This window comes from Pinus tabuliformis, chromosome 4_1, assembly GCF_031772625.1.
Source record: "Pinus tabuliformis cultivar Carrire ecotype Pingquan chromosome 4_1, CPIR1, whole genome shotgun sequence".
NCBI classification, from domain to species: Eukaryota; Viridiplantae; Streptophyta; class Pinopsida; order Pinales; family Pinaceae; genus Pinus; species Pinus tabuliformis.
The window spans coordinates 309,694,589-309,715,510 of record NC_142303.1 but is presented as its reverse complement, the minus strand read 5'-3'; the positions used below and the strand labels follow the sequence as shown (position 1 = coordinate 309,715,510).

At 36.1% G+C, this 20,922-nt stretch overlaps 1 protein-coding gene across 1 annotated transcript; it reads right to left on the bottom strand.

Annotated features, from left to right (window-relative positions):
- Positions 1-8,679: 8,679 nt before the first annotated feature.
- Positions 8,680-9,174, bottom strand: LOC149175521 (uncharacterized). The gene has a single exon (XM_089421155.1). The coding sequence runs from the start codon at positions 9,172-9,174 to the stop codon at positions 8,680-8,682; it is 495 nt and encodes a 164-aa protein (XP_089277281.1).
- Positions 9,175-20,922: the final 11,748 nt, after the last annotated feature.

Here is a 20,922-nt window from a genome sequence, read left to right as displayed (position 1 = left end):
TAGAATACTTCCTAGCTATCAAAGACCTTGCCATAGCAATAGCCAAACTCCAATACAAGACTTCCAATCGGAATGTCCAAGACAGAGAGCCATTCAATTATGAAAATTTTAAGCTAGCTACTGATCACCCTGCTACTTATGGTAACCTCATCATGAGAGAAGGCCCGTATTGGTTAGGTAGTAGGTTTCGAAGTCCAATCATCTGGTATCCTACACCAGGGTATAGAGCCCTATATGAATTGCCTGAGGGCCAAATAGGGCATATTTTTGAAGTCTTAGCTAGAAATAATGGTTTTAGTCCACTGCATGAAAATCCTTCTCCAGCCTATTCCCTAACTGGCTTGCATGTCAATTACATTGTTTTCATGAGGGCATGAAACGGGGTAAGTAGGGGGGTGTGCTGAGCATTGGAAAAGGTATGTAATTACCACTTATTTCCTTATATTTTCCTTCAATTCATAACTTCTTTACATTCTAAGATGGTCATATGTTAAACGATTATGATAGAATTAAGGGGATTTGTGATTGATGTAAAATGATTAATTATTGTCTTTTTCTATGCAGAAAGTGAAGAAAATGGAAAATCACTATTACAGAGGAAAAGACAAAGCAAAACCAACTGCTGTCCCTTTGACAGTCAACTGCATCTAGACGAGGAAATCAAGATCGGAACACATGGACTAGGAAAAGGAAGAAGAAATGCGATATCAGCGGAAGAGGACAAAATGATAAATTGAAGATTAAAGATATGGTGAATCCATCAAGATCCTTTGATCCTGAGGGATCGCTAGCTCAAGACTTATCTGTATTTTTGATATCTCCGCCTGGCCACTATAAAAAGGGACAACGCTGCTAGCCTAGGGGGGAAGGATATTGTTGTTGATTTGCAGAAGTTACTGTTGTAATCTAAACTTTGATCATCGACTCTCTTTAAAGAGTGATAGTTGTAAGTTTGCCTTTATGATTAATATATAAATTCGTTGTTGTTCCGTCATCTGATCCTGGAGTAACCACAGCAGTGCATCCTTGGTGGCTAAGGGCTCATCCCTAGTGGATCACTTGCTTTCTGTATCATTATTTTCCGATTATGGTCATGTGTTGTTTGATTTCCTTTGCATTCCTTTAAATTCGTTTTATTCAGTAATCTTGTGTTCCTTAACATTTTATTGACTTGCTCTATTATATTGAATTCATAATTGGAATAGAAGGACCATTATTTGCAACTCGAAATGTTATGTTGTTCATTCTGAAATAGTATCACATTGTCTAATATTGTTGTTCATTCACAAGTTGACATTGTTGTTTATCTACAGATTGATATTATTGTTCATTCACAGGTTGAAATTTCTATTCATTTACATATTGATATTCATGTTCATTTAGCCACGATTTATTTATAATTGTGATTGTCGTTCGTTTGATTATTGTTCCATTATCATTGCAATTGTCGTTCCTTTAGAACTGTGGTTAACACTCATTATGCTAGAATAAGATTACTAATTCCATCATCACTGTGTGTTTACATTTGATTAAAGTTTGTGGTTCAATATTTCGTAGACTTACGTAGGTTTGTTGTTCCTTTCTGGATTGCTGTTCAAATTCCTTTATTAGTTAAAGTTCAATTCCTTTCGCTTTTTATTGCTGCTTAAATTAGTTCTATAGATTAAGATTTGTTGTTCGATCTTTCCAATAGATTAATTGTTGTTCATTTTCTAATTATTGAATTGTTAATTCCAAGTATTTGCTTTGGTGTGAATAGAAAGATATACAACTGTAACGAACATTGACTATTGTTGTCTAGTTCTCAAATTGGTGATCTTGTCTTTGATTGATTTTCATTTACATCAGTTTACAAAGGAAAGAGTTATTATTACTGCATCCTTGATTGATGATTGTTGTAGTTTCTTGATTTAGTTACAAAGAATTTAAGTTTCTTGCCATTACAATTAGAGTTTGTTTCCAGCATTTATTTACCTTAGTTTATTTCCAACATTTACTTACCTTTGTGAAGCACTATACTACAGACGTTACTCTTGAAAAAGTGATTGCCTCAGACTGAGTACACTCTTGAGATAGAATTGTACCTGGATTGATAATTAATGTGAAGGTAAATAGAGGTTCAAAAGACCCTTTTTACTACTCAAAAATGCCATCCCTCAATCCCAAACGGATGTGGAAGATATGTGTCTTAGATAGGTGTAGTAGAATCCCCCCCGCGCCCCTGGTCATGGCAGGTTGTTCCTCATCCAGAATTTTATTGTAAGTGTTGCAAATTTCGGGACAATAAGAGGCCATCTAATGTGTTTGCTGTTAAAGATGATATTGTTCTTGCAAGGCCATATGTTCCAACATAGAATTAATGGAAGATTTTGGGATTTCATGGTGGGGGCAGTGGTCCACCACTTGTTATAAGCATCCTTTATACTATCCCCTTCGCATTGCTGATTGATATTTAGCACGGGAAACACATGTTCCCAAAGTTGTTGTGTGATGGTGCAAGATAGGTGTTAAACACACATGGGCAACAATAGAATCTGAAAGATAAAACATGAGAGTACATTTTTATTAACAAATAATTTACCTTTATAGTACATGTTATGACCGTTGGGTTCCACATCCCACGGTCATTTTGGACTCCTTTTGTCTATTTGGCTTCCACACTAACCCATTGAGGATTAGGTGTCCCACATTCCCCCCCTTAATCCGAAGGGTTATGTATGAGTCCAAGAAGAGAGCTTGTAATACAAAATGTGCAAAAATGCATGGCAACACTAGGCCGAATGTGCTCTCTGAAATGTTGGTATAAAGGGTGGTAGTTTAAGGATGACCACCAATAGTGGAACGCTTAGTGCAGTTCCCGGAACTCTTCCAAAACTGGCAAGAAGCTGAAGTCTTCTGCTAGAGGAAGTGCTCCTATTGTTTTGAAGAGGGAAACCTTTAACCATGAAAGGGAGGTCTCACCTTGCATAAAAGGGAGAACTTCAACCTAAAAAGGGAAGTCTCAACCTATGATGGTTTAAGGATGACCAACAACTCTGGAATGCTTAATGAAATTCTTGGAACTCTTCCAAAACTGGCAAGAAGCTGAAGTCTTCTGCTAGAGGAAGTGTTCTCAATTTTGTTCCTGGAATTCTTCCAAAACTAGCAAGAAGTTGAAGTCTTCTGCTAGAGGAAGTGTCCCAGATTCTTTGAAGAGGTGTTACCAAATGAATGCATGCTCAGGGGCATCTTTGTCTCTGGCTACAACTCTGAAATTGGGGTGGCAGGTTGTGGTAGATGACCATCATTTACCCCCCTGTCAGATACAAGGTGAGATGATGGAGAAAACTCAACTACAAGACTATTCAATACTCTAGAACAAGTTTTGACATGTGATTGGAATATCCTCTTGGTTGTTGATGCCCATTTCCAAGAAGCGATCCATCCAAGATGAATTTTTGTTCTTGCAGGACATTTGTTTCTGAAGCATCTGTGTGAAGAATGGTTGGTTTTATGACAATGCTTACATGGATGAAGATCAAAATAGTGATCTTTTAGATGGCCAACTCAGTCACAGTGTTGGCATTTCACAATCTATTGTTGTTGTTGCTGCTATGGAAGAGGGGTAAAATCTGGAACAACTGGAGGTGAACTATCATGAAGAACAGGTGAAGATGAATCATCATCAAGAAATCCAGCAGTTTGAAATTGAATTGGCTTTGAGTAGTCTAGAATATGAAAGGACAAGTCCTTGTCATATCTAAGACTAGTTCTGTGCTTGTTGTGGACAAGTTGTTCCCAAGGTCTGATGATGGGCTTGGTAGGTGCAGACTGAGTTTCTGCATCTGCATGTACAACTGCTCCTTTATGGGGTACTAAATCTAAATGAACTATAACATTATTGTCTTGCTATTTATGGAAGTCTGTTTCAATCTTCTTAACAGAAACAGGTTCAGAATGATGACTCCACTGCTGTAACTCTTCCTGCTGTAGCTTTGTCTCAAGCTACAAAAACTCAATATTCTCTTGTACATTATGTAAATAGGTTCTAATGTCAACAAGAGAAACTTTGCTTATTCTTATTGTACCATGATCAGAGGAATGTATTAGAGTTTTTAAGAACTCCAATACTTCACCAATTCTGATCACAACTATGAACGTGTAGAGAAAAATCAACACTCACTCGCAATATGTCAATACAATTGGATTTTACAACAGATTGCAATTGTCTTCAAAAATAGTGATGGATCTCGATTTGAAATAACATAAAGTAATCAACGCCACATAAGGAGCATGAATCGACAAAAAAATGACCAACGCATATGCCAGATTGAAGAGAAACCACGGGATTTTAAGAGGCAAATTTCTTAATATATAAAACTTGACAAGAATAGAAAATGAACAACGCTTTGCACTCTAGATTCAAAACCTCTCACACTTCCATTTATTCATTAGGAAGGGATGCATTTAAAACCATTTTTTGTCATCCACATGGAATAAAATGTTGTTGTCACATTATTTGCAATCACGGAATATAGTTAACGCCAAAGAAATGGATCGAATCATCACCATTTTCACACCATACATTGTCTTACCATAAGCAACCTCCTTGAATGAATCATACACAGTGCATACACTTTGGGAAAGACTGATAAACATGGCCTCCTCACCTCTGCTTGGTGTTTGTCTACTTGAGGAAAAGTATGTTTGAGTTTGTGTCGAGCCCACTCCTCTACGCTAGCATACATACCAAGCAGGACTGCATGCGCAAATTGGGAATTATAGCACTTGATTCTAAGAGAAGAATTGCATGCTAAGTTAAAGCATTAAATCTCCATGCAGAAAACAACAAAATCTCCTCACCGCACCTTCATAACCAAAATATCTACTGGAAATTCAACTAGAAGAACAAAACTCATAAATAGAGAAGCTTGCTTCTAAAGTTGTTATTTTATTGATACCAACTAATCTTCCATGTAAAGGATCGGGTCCTTGTACTCAACTTGTGTTTTGTTCAGGATGTGAAATCTATTTCCAGTGTTATATGCTCTAGTTCTAGAAACTTGGAAACTGTTTCTTCCACTAAGTCCAAGAGAAGTCGCATCATGTGCTAGTAGAATACGTTTTAGCAAAAAGAGGCCAATAATCTGAAGCTTTTGTCACTGTCGATGTTGAGAAGTCTCCAACACCTACAACTACTTCTTTGGAACCTCTTGTATTATTCCAGTTCTAGATGGTAGAAATGTTAACTTTTCCTCTGTTGTCTAGATCCCAAGTTTGCAGACAACAATGACGCTTAAAGGAGATTCAATGCATGTGCACCAAAAACTTAATTTCTTTCATGGACAACCACTCATCTTCTTGCATAGCCTAATTTCCTCTTGATGTGGAGCCATCATATCTAGAACGACTGTCTCAACAATGGTTCATGACATATGTCAATGGAACAAGCCTCAAAGCAAACGTTACATTACCTTCAACACATTTTTAACAGCTTCTCAAATGATTTAGGATCAACGGAAGTTCAACGCTTCATTCCAATAATTAATCAATACATGGAGACCTTTTATATCAACCCACGAACATGGACTTCAATGCACAGTGAATCACATACTATGAATCGAACATTTACACTATGAACTGAATCGCACCATTCATATACACCATAAATCAAATAGCATACTATGAATCGAATCACGCCTTTCTACTGCCTGTCATTCATTCCATTCTATTCCAGAATGTACCAATGCGTAGATGATAACATCAAGTTACATATTTCACGCACCAAATTAGATGTTGATTGTTCGAAACGTCATACAAGTGAATACCCTACTATTTAACTTCCCTTACGAGCACCTCTGCCCAGAGCAATACCAGTATATGATGGCGCTGAAGTGTGCCCAGGACACCAAGGGCCACTGCTTTCTTGAAATGCCCACCAGAACAGGCAAAACAATAACCCTTCTCTCCCTCATTACCAACTACCAGTTCTCAGATCCCAATGCAGGGAAACTCATCTATTGTACTCGCATGGTCCACAAAATGGAGAAAGTCTTAGCTGAACTTCGCCTTCTAAATGATTACCAGCAAAAAGAACTCAGAAGCACAGATAAAATCCTCGCATTAGCGCTTAGTTCGAGGAAAAACCTTTGCATCAATGAAAAATTCCGTAGTGCCAATTCCAGGCAGTGTCAACGTGGGTTGTAGGAAACTAACGACGTCCTGGGTCAGGGTGCTGGCTATGAAACAACGTTGTTAGTCAGATATAGCATATACAGTGCTAGAGGTTAGGTAACGCAGAAGAGAGTCTTAAAATAGCCAAAGTCAGGTGCAGCGTATACAGTGCCAGAGGTTAGGTAGGAGAGGCAACGGATTTCTAGAAGACAATGAATTAATGGAGCGTTACAAGTAATGGGCAGAAATGGCAGGTCTGAACAACGAGAGTTTTTAATGCACACAGTAAAATGCTTTATAAGGTGGCAATTTTGATCAACTCTGATTAAGAGAATGGCAGCACTGACATATATATAGAGACCACAAAACAAGTGGCTCACATTGGAGCAGGACCAGTAATCACCCGCTCTGATACCATGTTAAACACACATGGGCAGCAATAGAATCTGAAAGATAAAACATGAGAGTACATTTTTATTAACAAATGATTTACATTTATAGTACATGTTGTGACCATTGGGTTCCACATCCCAAGGTCTCTTGGAATCCTTTTGTCTATTCGGCTTCCACACTAACCCATTGAGGATTAGGTGTCCAACAATAGGAATAAGTAATTGTTTGATTCCTCTTCTCGTCGACATAGAACACACTAGGATGGACCCTGGAAAGATATTTTCATTAGATTAGTGCCAGTAGGAGTCTTTTCCATGGTGAAATTCCACATGAGGAGGTGAGTGCGTGGTGGGCCTTTGAGTTTCCATAACATATGCCACCATCTTTCAAGTGTGATGGGTTTATGAGTTGCATGGATTATGGGGTATCCATCTTTTGGAGTGTAAGCCCCCCGCATAGCCAGAGCCTAGATTAGTTCATCCTCATTGTCCTTGAGCCTAACGTGAGATTCAGTTAATTCATTTGTGTAGTGCCTCCACTCCATACTCCATTGATCAGGCATACGAAGATCATCAATAGACATCCAAGCTTGTTGATAAATGGAAATATTCAATCGGTCCTCGATATGGGAAATGGTGGCCACACCTCTTCTATTTAGGAATGATATTAGTTCCAAAGGTATATTGTTCATGTTTCCACATCCAATCCATGGATCAGCACCAATGTGGGCAGTCGAACCATTTCCAATTCGCCAAGTGAGCCCACCACTAATAGTTAGGAGAGTTTGTATGACAGCGTTCCATATCACCGATATTCCTTTTTGTTCCAAGCTAGTAGTTAGACCCATTCCATAATATTGTGAGGCCAAATGTATTTATAGGTAACAACTTCTGTCCATAGTCTTTTGTACTTCAAGAGAAGCCAACCCAATTTTGTGCTAGTGCCTGTGCGAATGCAAGGAGATCCTTGAGGCCACAACCGCCCCATTTTTTTGGGTCTACAATTCTGCTAAATTTAACCCAAGAAAACGGTTTCCCTTCCTTATGCCCCTTCCATAAGAAATTGCAACATATCCTTTGAATCTGGGATAAGATACCTTGAGGAATCTAGGCAAGAGACATCGAGTAGAATGGGGTGGCTTCTAGAATAGATTTTATAAGCACGAGACGTTCTTCTCTAGACAGTAGCCGATGACTCTAGTGGTTCAATATTCTTTTGACCTTGGCCACTAACCAGGTCCAACCGACTATTTTGTATCCATGAGATTTTATATGGAAGCCTAGGTATTTCAATCCATTTTCCAGCTCTAATATTTGGAAGGGAAATTTTTGGTATGCTTGACAGGATTCCTAAGGGGAGAAAGCTGAAAGGGTGATGGTGGATTTGGGTCTTTTTATTTCCATCCCTGTTGTTGAGCTAAATAAATGCAACGCCTCATTGAGAGTGTTGTAGCCTTGTATACCACCATTGAGGAAGATTGAAATACCATCCATGAACAACAAATGAGTGATAGTGCATTGATTTGTGATCTTTAGTTCCATTAACCTACCTATTATTTTTTCTGATGAGATTATCCTGCTTAATCCTTCCATAGCAATCAGGAATAGAGAAGGGGAGAGTGGGAATCCCTATCTAAGTCCCATCTCTGCCTAAAAGAAATAGGAGGTCGATCCATTTATGAGAGTACTGAACAAGACAAATGTAATGCAACACATGATCCATCTAATGAGTGGGATAGGGAAGCCCAGGTGAGTTAAAATCATCTTGATGTAAAGCCAACTAACTCAATCAGAGGCCTTAGAGAGATATATTTTGAGAATGACAACTTTCAGTTTCTTCTACTTGATGGAATGGACGGCTTCCTCGGCTGTGCCTATGGCTTCATAGATCTCAGGTTTATGGAGAAAGGAAAATCATTCAGAGGATATGTTGTTGGATAAGATCATCTTGATTTAGTTTGCGATGATCTTGGTAATAACCTTGTAGAGACAGTTTCACACAGAGATGGACCAGAAGTTGCTGAAAGATTGAGGGGAGTTTGTCTTGGGAATCACGGGAATGAAGGTGGTATTTATGACTTCATAGTTTCTCCCAGATGTTCTACATTCCTCGATCACCTCGAGAAGGTTCGGGCTAATGGTGTAATAGATAGAATTCCACTAACCATCTGTCCAGCCCCAGACTTTTATCCTTCTTGAACCACTTCAATGTTCTCTCCAGTTCCCCCATGGTTTCGAGTTTCATAAGATCCTCCATAGAGTTTGGCTCCACAAATCTATGGAAATTCCCCATAATGCGAATAGTTTCTGCAAGTGTAGCATATGGTGGGGCTTTGAAGAGCTTCTTGAAGTATGTATTTCCCATCTGTGCCAGCTGATTATAGGTATTGGCCATCTGCCCATGTTCTGTGGGCATCTGCCATATGGTATTGTTGGCCCTCCTTCCATTGGAAAATTTATGAAAGAACTTAGTATTGCCATCCCCAGCTTGAAGCCATATCGCTCTGCTTCTGAGTCTCCATGTCTCTTCCCGATCTAGTAGAATCTTGGATCTCTGGGCTTCCAAGCCTGTTAAATGAATTTTAGCTTCAATTGAGGTGTACCCTCTGCCATGGTCATATGTTAGCATATCCAACTGTCTTTCAATGTTGCAGAGGATCTGATCCTCCCTGGCATTTTTCCCCTTTTCCTAGAATATAGAGAGTCTTTTAAAATTCACCAGATTATGACAGAAACCCTCAACTACACAAGGATCATTTGTTAGTGGATGGTCTCTCCAATACTCCAATACTAACCTGAGGTAATCAGGGTCCTTTAACCAGGTCGAGTTGAATTTAAAGGGCAACCTGGGCTTTCTTGATGGACCTGCCAGCTCCAAATAGATGGGGGAATGATCCAAGATCCCGCTAGAACCCACCAACTACCTATAATTTGTGAAGGATGCTAACAGGTCTTCATGAATGAGGCATGTCCTTCTATTGTGCCAAGTCGGCAATTTTTTGTTGATGGGGATATCAATAGGCGGTGTTGCTCTAGTAGCAATTTGAGCTGGTCCAAGAGGGTGTCCAACTAAGAACGATGTCCCCAAGATTCTTCATGACCAATGGTAAAATTTAGGTCTCTGCCTAATATAATATAGTTTTCTATCACAGAGTGCCCTAATATCTTATGCCAGAAATCCAGTCTGCTATGACTAGGGGCATATATATTAACAATACATAGATTCTTGCCTAGCTCTGTAGATAAAATGTCCATACCCAAGAACCCATGTCCACCCCAAGTAGAGATAGTTTTGATGGTCTGGGGATTTACCCCCAGAGAAATACCCCGTGAACACCCTAAGACATCCAAGGAATGAAAGTTCCACCCAGGCAACAGAGCTTGTAGAGTTTGGGTTATCTACTTAGCCATACCAAGGGTCTCTTGGAGAAAAATGATATCACAGGGTTCACAGTCCAAAGCCCTCTTCAGAGCTAATTTTTTGGGAGGGCTAGCTAAACCCCTACAGTTAAAAGATACCCACTTCATGGGGGAACCCTCACAAGGGTATCATGTGCTCTAAGTACCCTTTAAATAATGTTATGTCTGCCTAAGGCCACCTGAGCTCCCACAATCTTAATGGCTTTAGAAATCTTGGAGGGCCTCCCACGGAAGGGTTTGGGCTCCACAAGTTTGGATGACATACCTAGTCCAAACAATTCTGGGAGAACCGGGATATGAGATCGGAGGTTGTATGAATGTGATCCTGATGCATTGGAGGATACAGGGGGTTCAAAATATCCTAGAGAGTGTAAAATCGGGGGTGTAGTGGAGAAGATGGCCAGAGGGGGGTCGAGCATACAATTGATAGGAGTGGTATTCATGCAAGGAATAGATGCATAAGCAACTAGAGATAAAATGAAATTACTAACATGCAAAGTAGAGGAATAGAGAGGAGGATCAATACCCATAGATGGAGTAGTCGCTGCAACAGTCCAGGATCTAGTCATGGGTGGGGAGATAGGTGCAACCTGGGCAGAGCACGTTGGCCGAACAATGTCCCTAGTCGTAGCCAATGGACTATCCAAACGTGAGGGTTGCTCATCCACTATTGGGCCTTTAGTCTACAGATGCTTCATACCCTTAGAAATAGGAGGAGATGATGGTGAGACAGGAAGACATTCTTTGAAAATATGCCCAAACTTGTGGCATCTCCTACACTAGAAGGGCACTCATTCATATTCAAGGATTTGTCTACGAATAATGCATCCAATGGAGGGTTATCTTCTCCTCCAATCCTTCCCTTATATCTAGATGAACCTGTATACGAGCCACGGTCATGTTGCTGGAGGATTCAAAGGTATTTCCATGTTCCAGATAAGTTCACAATCCATTACCGATGCGTTTGAAGACATCCTCTCACCAAAATTACATAGGAAGCCCTAGTAGGTGAAACCATATTGGCCCGACCCCTAGATGTTCCCTTTTAGGGTCAAAAAGGGGGTTCCATCTTTTAAGCAGAACAAGCGCAAGTTCGATGTGCCAAAATCTCGAGAGGATCCAATCAGTATACTCCTCCCTATGGAATCTGAGAGAAAACCACCCCCGCATGAAGACTCTGACCAAGGGTAATTCTTGGAGGATTAAATCCCATATTTCCATGGTCTAGAGTCGGAGTCGCTCCGTAGAGTAGTTCTGCCCTCTAACGCGTCCCACCAAGACCCTGTTGGTCGTGTCCACCACTTCACCCATCGTAAGGTCTTCCCCCAAAGAGAGATTAATGTCCTTGTTTGTCACCTTTAAGCACCTCCCTTTCTTGACCTTGTTGGATCTAGGTGTCGTCAGGTCGTCTTGAAAGGGTCTCCCGATACCCTAGTAAACTGGCTACGAGGATGGATGAGTACTCTTGGGGTTTGGGACACGCTTGTTGAAGCAAACTGAGGGAATAGTGAAACCGTGTGGAGGGTAGTTAGTGTTAGGCATAACACATCCAGCTGGAGAGGAAAAGTGGGGGGTTAATGTCCCAGGTTGTGAGATGTCTGAGGAGAAGGGAGTGCTAGAAGGAGTAGCAATATGAGGAAGGTCAGGAAGCAGGGAGTTGAATGAGGGTGATCGAGGAAGGAAAGCCTCGATGAGGTTGAGGGTTGCTAGGGAGAGAAAAGGACAGTCCAAACCCGATGAGGTGTCTAGTGCAATAGAGGGAGGCAGGTGGGGCACAGTTGACCCATAACAGTTCTAGACAGGATTCTAAGTAGATAGCGGGGAGAAACATGAGCCAAAGGACCCAGAACCTGACACAGTGCGAGCGAGAGACCATATCTCCTCATAGGGATATGGTTCCGCTAAATATTCAATAATGTCTTGTTCCATGCTGGCAGTCGAGATGGAGGTCAAGGGATGGTAACGGTTGCACGAAAAAGTCGGGGTCAGACCGCAAATTGTAATGCAGGGGAGCCCGCAGGTAGGCGACTGGAAGGTGCAATGACAATGGCACCCATGAAACTTACCCTAGGCCTCGAGGTGTAGCATCTCGAAGTTGCAAAGCCTCCATCGTCGCCTCCTGGAACTTGCACATACAACATTCACTTCACCATTATCTAAACATACTTATTAACCTAACAAAAATAATTATTATTTTACAAATTCCAGTATAAAAAAACAAAAAATAAAAAATAAATAAATAAATTAATTAAAAAAAAATAAAAATTACTATACTATTTAGATAACTAAACTTTTATTTTTATTTACTAATTATTAAGTTATTGTATGGTAAAACCTAGGAAAGAAAAAAACCAATTTTTTTTCCTTGTACATTATCTCCTTCTAATATTTTGCCATAAAATTAAGATGCCTCCCTATGCTACTATTATAATCCGTATATATGACAATCATGGCTTAATGTTGATGAAAAGTTGAATTCATGATAGTTTTCTAGAAGAATCTGGTTGAATATAGCATGGAACCATTAATATTCATGGTTGGACATTAGAGGTGTAACATACCCTGGTAACCTCACATGAAAATGCAAGGAGTTAGAATTTTTTTACACAAATTACCGAGAGGTATTTATCTAATTCACTATTCCATATTCCTCATTAACCATTATATAGAATGTTCATTAGTACATAAAATAGCTTTAGTAGAGGAATAGTAAGTTGCATAAAAATTAACAACCACTTTTATAATATATTAAGATAAACTATAGGATGTAACCTTGCATCCATTTCATGATTCCTTTAACCATGTTAATTAATCACATACTTCATCAACATCACATTAAGCAAGGAATCAACATCACCAAACTGACATAATAAAAAATTACATCAATGAGAAATGATATACCCTAGAATCACGTAGGGTGAAAACCAACAAACGTTTAATTTTATGTTCACCCCTCACTTAATGGATTATAAGGATGTCCACCCTTATTCATTGTTATAATTATTAAAATAAAATGTCATTAAAATACAACATACCTAGCTAAAAGCTATTACACTCGTCATGAAACCATTTACCCACAAATCACTACTCTTTATATCCTTGTGGCATGATTGTTCCTTCAATGGACCATCTTGCTCATAAACAGCGACCATTAGTTCCTATTTTCCACAACGTTAAACATAATTTGTCTTTTGAAAAAATCACCATCATTTCCTGTCATTGTTGTCGTCAACAGGCTTTTGTAACATGATTAGATAAAGTATTAATTAATCAATAATCAGTCTTTAAAAGTGATCTTTTAACATCCTCTTTATATCCTTATGGCATGACTGTTCCATCAATAGAGCATCCTGCAACTCGTACTCATCAGTAGGGACCATTATTTCTTATCTGCCACAATGTTAAACATAATTTGTCTTTTGCAAAAATCATCGTCATTTCCTGTCATTCTTGTCATCAACAAGCTTTGGTAACATTATTAGATAAAGTATTAATAAATCAATAATCAGTCTTTAAAAGCGATCTTTTCATGTGCATACATGAGATGTAAATATAATATCACAACATGCTTCTTCTAACAACATTGTGCATGTATAAATAAATAATTACCAAGCATGTCAAAATAATTACCATGTTACTATGATCATTCTCGTACTAGCACACGTTCAGAAACCCTTTAACCATCCATTTCATTTAAAGGATATTAACAACTTATCTTTGTTTTCATGCATGTAATTAGATAAAAACTTCTTCAAAGAGAGCTAGCCTCTTAGCTTCTTATTTGTGCATGTAACTAAGTAATCTTTCCAATACAATAGATATTATTATAATATTTAAAAATGCATGCCCTCTTCTAAGGGAAAGCTAACATGATAGACATCATTATTGTGGATCTAATATAATACTTATTCTTTTCTGCACACAAATCTGTGTTTCTCTTTAAAATATCTAACACAATAGTTCTATTTTCATGCATGTAATGAACTAATGTTTCTATGCTTCTGCATACGTGTTCTTTTCAAATACAATGATTGTTTATTTATGCAAATAACACAGTTATTTTAAAGAACCCAACATAGTTTCTCTATTTTTTTATGTACAAAGTTCGCATGCATTTGTTTCCAAGAAAGTATCATAACAATTTTCTCATGCATTTTTGTTTTCAAGAAAGTATCATAATCAACCTTTCTTCATAATAACTAAAATAATAATAATGTTAACCTTTTATGCATTAAACCATGCAATTAAATCAAACTATCCAATATACAACACAAAAATCATTTGTCTTTTTACCCACCAAAACATGTAACCTTTGCAAAGGAATTAACACAATTGACTTATTTTTCATGCACAAGAAAAACCAAAGAAGATTCCTATGACTTTTATTATCTCTGTGCATTTGATCTATACATAGGTTATTATATTTTCTTACAACTAAGTATTCTTTTTCAAAAGAAATCTCTTACGCATGAGAATCCATGGAAATGTTTTCCATGGATTTATCAAATAACTAATATTTACCAACAACATGGAAATATTTTACCATGACTAAGCACACAATTTTTTTTTTCAAGAATACTACAAGATTTATTTATTCTAATTAACCAAAAATTCATAGTTACTTATCTTTTCTTTAATAAAGACTTATGTCTTATAAACACATAAGGTAATTATTTTATACAAAACTACACATTTCAAAAGAAAATCTGACTTTCCAAGAAAAATAATCTAATTATTTTTCGCCACCCATGAAAATATTTCACAAATTACCCTCTTTAATCTAGATTCATTTTTAAGAAAATAACTTGGATTTCGTACAAATCCATTTTTAAGAAAAAAACATGCATCCTATATTTTCTTAGATAAAATGCATATATATATATATATATAAACAAGATTACTCATACGAAGTTACTTATCTTTTTCTATTAAAGATATATAAAATTTCTCTACATACAATAACATATTTTCTTTATTTTGAAAACTAATGAACTATATAAACTTTCTCTACCTACAATAACATATTTTATTTATTTTGAAAACTAGCAAAGAAGCGTGAGTTATCTATATGCACATAATTTCAGAGTATGCATATCCAATATTATATATATTTTTAAAAGACAAGCAAACTCACTTTCTCTTCTTTTAATCCAGAAGATTTGGTATGGAAATTCTCCCTTTAGAAATGATTACAAAAGTACTTATCTCTTGAGCATGTGCTGCTAAAAAACAATGCCAATCATGGAGCCACCTTCATGGCATCTACCATCTACACGTTCCTTGCAGAGACTAACTGAGAGTGAAAACCCATGGGTGGTTTACAGCTCGCAATACTTTGTAACTATTTGTATTTGGTCTTTGTCATCGTAAGCCCAAAAACCCATGGGTGCTTTACAGCTCGCAATACTTTGTAACTATTTTGTATTTGGTCTTTGTCATCCTAAGCTAACAAAATATCCGTGCTCAAACTCGAACTCTGTAACTCTAACTCTAATTGATTCTTGATGCTAAGACTCATGGAAAAATAACTATTTGTATTTCGTTGAAACCGTGTAACCTTCTTCTTATTCTTTGATGTCAGTGTATATATAACTATAAACACACTTATTAGTTGTTACAAACCATACAAAAACCCTAACGACTTCTTTATTCATTAAATATGGTAAATAATGATATAATCATAAATTCCAATACATTAATCACCATAATATTTCACCTTATTAAATTATAAATGTCAAACCTAAGCTTCTAAGCTAGAGATATTACCGGATACAACCCTATACAAACATTCAGACAAGGACATTGAACATGGTTGGTTTCTATACATAGACATTAATGAACCAACTTTTCGCCTAGTCTATCTAAATAGACATTAATGAACCAATAGCAAAGAAGCACGTGCAAATGGAAATAGACATTAAGAAGAGTACTCTAAATATAATTGGTTTATTTAAATACATAATAGTCGAGCAAATGGTTAAGAGCCATCTGCAATAGCTTATAATAAATATTATGACAAACGATAAATTCTCAGGTGTAAAAAGGATTATATTGCAAGCAGAACCGTACGTCGAAAAAAGAGTAGGGATGACGAATGTGGAGGAACGGTACCAGTTTGCCATGATTCCTAAATAGCAGCGGAGACCAATGTACCGGCATTTTATTAAGAGAAACTCCATCGATTGGAAAGTTTCGTTGCATATGATGCTTGTGTATTTATTTTAAATTTTAGACTATTTTATAGTTTTAGGTTTTAATATTGTATCTAATTTTATGGTAAGTTATGAAATTATAAGTTTGAACTAGGGAATTTGTATTATTTTAATCTCTTAAATGTTCTTTTATGATATTAAAATTATTTATATATTAGAAAAAAGAAAATATGTGATTTATGAAAAAAATTGTTGTAAAATTTAAAAAAAATCAAAACCTAAAAATAATTATATAACATCTTATAATTAACTATAAATGAATTGGTCTATATTAATCTACAAATCTTATGAAGATAAAGTAATTGTTATCAACATGTACACAATAAATCAAACATTCACAATCAAAAAACGGAAACAAACTAACAGTTAAAAACAATCATAAATGTATAAAAAAGAAAATTCCCTTTGCAACACACTATGGCAATGCTTTTTCCTTGGGTGGCATGCTGTCAATGCCATCGGCAAGATTGCATCGTTCTAAAACTTAAAGATCACTTTTCCTGGCAATGATATGTAATGTTCATTTTCCTTTATTTGCCAATACGAAATAGTTATTTCTGTTTTAGGTGGCAACATTACGAATCATTATTAAACATCTGTCAGGCAACGACAGAACTACAGCGTAACCATACATGACGTTGGAAATGTTAGGAGAAATATTTCAATAAAAAAATATTTGCCAAAAGCTAAACACGATACGGATATCTTAATGGTTAAATCGGAGGATATTTACATATTTACTTAATTTCTTTAAGATATATAAGGTTATTAACAAGGCGGTATAGAAAGCATTTCCTATCACTTAATTTAATAAAATATTTTAATATTTGTAAAATGAGTCATATGAATATTTGTTTAATTTTTTTTTTTTTTTTTTTTTATAATTGAACATTTTCTTGGTAGATAAAAGTTGTATATATATATATATAATTGACATTGAAGAGAATGATAACAAGTTAATAATTAATTATTTAATATTGAATTATCTCAATTTTTTTATATAATACTCATATTATAGTACGCATTTCATGTCATTAGAGTATAGATTGATATAATGAGAGTTGTATAAATTGTAGACATGTTATTTTTACATATTTTTTTTCAAATTTTTATTTTCAATTTTTATTTTTTAATTAAAAAATAAAACCCATAAAAATTGTCTATTCAATACTTTACACCAATGAGAAAATGAAAATTTTGAATTTAATTACAAGCCATTTGTGTTCACGGTACATAGTAATTAATATATAATGTTATTTTTCAAATTATTTATATTTATTGTACATAGTAATTAATAATAAAGTACACAAAAGTCAATTCTTGCCATATTACACAATAAAAGGGGAGACATTTCAACCAAACATATTTGAGATAAATACAATTAGATTTTATTTAAAAATAATAAATTTAATTTCATATTGTTTTAATTTTTTTTAGTCAAAGAAGAACTAAATAACAAATCAATGAAAAATTGAATACGTTATATCTTGCTAGTGACAGGGGTAATAAAGCATCATCTCAATATATTATATAGAGTTTTTAATATATATATATATATATATTTGATTTTTTTAAATTTTCAAAATTTATTTTATTAATATGATTTTAAAATATTTTTATGGTATTTTTGGATAGATGGTAAGCTCATGTTTTATTAAGGAATTCTTAGATGTTAAGTTATTTGTGCAATTCTATGCCTTATTTAGTGTTATTTTTGGATATGACCACGATATAAGCTCACCAATATTGAACTTACAAAACATAAATAAAAAAAAAACTATAAAATATCAATTCAACATATAAATTTAAAATTTATGTATATCAATATATTATATAAATTTTGTCATATATTAATATTCTTATATATAAATATTTTATTTCTTCATAACTTTCAAATTGTGAGACCCACGGATGGAATTTGACAGGGGAATTGCCCAAGTTATTTTCCGTCAATTTTGACCAGTAAACATATTTTGAAATTCAACCCTGAGACCAAATCAAAGTTAAAATCGTTTGCACCTATTTCTAACCTATGGATTTTTCTCATGGTATTGGGTTCATAGTATTGTAATGAAATCTATTTTTATATGCGTGTGACTAAAAAGAATAGGGTGTAAAAAAAAAGGGTGACAACTAATTTTATTATTAAATAATGAATCCATACAGGTGAGAAAATTTTTATTGTTAACTAATTTTACTGTTATTGTAATAAAATTGATTTTTTAGGTGGTTTTTCACCTAATGGAGTTTTCTACTTAAAACTTGTGTCTAGTGTAGGAGTTAAATTTTTTTTTCTACTGTTTTTTCTTATTAGTTGGTATTAGATTTGCAAGTGTTGTAAGCTAGGCAATATTTAGGGTAATATAATAATTCATCTACAAAAGCTAAGTTGGGTCAATTTTACCCTATGCAAATTTCACCCTATACAAAACAACACTGGAGGATATTTTGGTTCTACAGATCAATATTTTCCAATTGAAGCAGTGGCAATGGAACCCTCAACAACGACAAATGAAGCTTGAATGTCATTGGATAGGAATGCCATTGGTACAATTTGGAAGTGGCAAGCAAAAGTTGTCTAATTTAATGTAGTAAGTGAGAAGATAGCAGTAAGGCTATGGAAAAAGAAACATAATTGTAACAACCCACCGAAGGTTCGTAGATCCACATTGTAAATATGATGTAAATTTTACATCTAAGTTTTAACCCTGTATAGAAATTACCTGCATACAAATTCTAAAACATAGAAAATAAACAATGCAAGAGCATAACATATGAAACACATATACATAGAGATTTTCCCCTAGATCCCAAAATCGGGACTACCAGCTTGATTTTTCATTATGTTCCTTTCAATGTTATAATACATATTTATACATGTTGAAGCATCCTATACCATGGACCAAAAACCATCGCATCCAAAACCATGGACCGAAAACCATCGCATCCAAAACCATGCATAAAACCATAGGTAGGTCCGCGCAACCTAATATAGGGTCCAAAAAAAATTTCTTCAAGCCATTGCCCCAGACCCCGTAGAGGGGGGCTACCCACCCCCGTCAAACCCCTTGGACAAAGGGGGCTTCCACCCCCTGTATGACCCCCCCACTATGAAATCGGTGCAACGAAGGGGGGACTCCATCACCCTTCTCACCCCTTCGGCTAACTACGTAGGTTAGTTGTGGAAAGAATACAACACAACCCAACATTCTCCCACTTCTTGTTTTCTTTCCATAGGGGGCCACAGGAGAGCTTAGTCATTTACCCAGCCCTGAAATTCCCATTGTTTCTCTACACCAAGAGAACTTCTCAGAGCTCACAATTTTTTTCAATGCATTTGCAATATTCTTCAAAGTGTCCACCTTTACCAGCAACACATTTTTGTCTTCTATCATATTCCTCATAAAGTGATACTGAACATCAATGTGCTTTGTCTTTGAATGATAAGTAGGGTTCTTTGCCAAGAAAATTGCACTTTGGCTGTCACAATCTATCCTTATAGCTCTCTATACTAACCTCATACTTGAACACAATCTCTGCAACCAAACTGCTTCCTTGTTTGCATGAGTGGCTTCCATGTTTTCTACCTTTGTAGTTGATAGTGCCACTACAAATTGTTTCTTACTTATCCAACTCATTTCACCTCCAAATAGCTTAAACACATACCCACCTATATATCTTCTCTGATCGATATCTCCAGCCCAGTCTACATCAACAAAGCCATGAATATCCAACACTTTGTCCAATCCTAGTCTTCCTTGGTAGCACAAGCCATAATCACTAGTGCCACACAAATACCTGAAAACCCACTTCACTGTTGTCCAATGTTCTTTCCCTAGTTTTGACATAAACTTGCTCAATACTCCCACTACATGTGTAATGTCTGGTCAAGTACAGACCATCGCATACATCAGGCTACCACTTGCACTTACATATGGAACATGGGACATGTCCTCTTCCTCTTCTTGTGTCTTGGGACACTGTTCAGCAAATAACCTTACACCTACAGGAATAGGAACCTTCATCAGTTTACTATCTTGCATATTAAACCTCTGCAATATTGTCTTGACATACTTCCTCTGGTTTAACCAGAGCTTCCTCTTTGCCTGATCTCTTTTAATTTGCATGCCCAAAATATAGTTTGCAACACCAAGATCTTTCATGTCGAATTTGGAGGACAATTGGGTCTTCAAATCCTGGATAATTTCTTTGTTATTTCCAACCAACAACATGTCATCCACATACAAGACCAGATAAATAACACAGTCACCAATTAATTTAAAATTCACACAGTGATCTAGTTTGCTTCTGGTGAAGCCAAGTCCCCTTATAAATGTATCAAATTTCTAATACCACATCCTTGGTGATTGTTTTAACCCATACATGGACATATTTAGGTTGCTTCATCTAGATGATCCAGCTCCGGGTGTGACAAAGGACCCTTCCAAGACCTTTTATTTTCGTGATGTGGTAAATTGTATTTTTAAAAGAACATAAATGAATACATCTACATGTTGTAGAGAAGAGGAACATGACAATCATTAACAACATAAAATAACAAGATGTTGATAATGGATTTTGTCTAGGAAGGACTATGTCTTCAGGCCTCAGTGTTAAGATGGTGTAGGCCACTACATTAAGAGCTGTTAATAGTGATGATGTACATAAGAGGTGATGTCTCTATCATACAAGGAAAATGCCCTCACGTAGGAGTGGCCCCAATATATGTTCCGCTACAGGATATC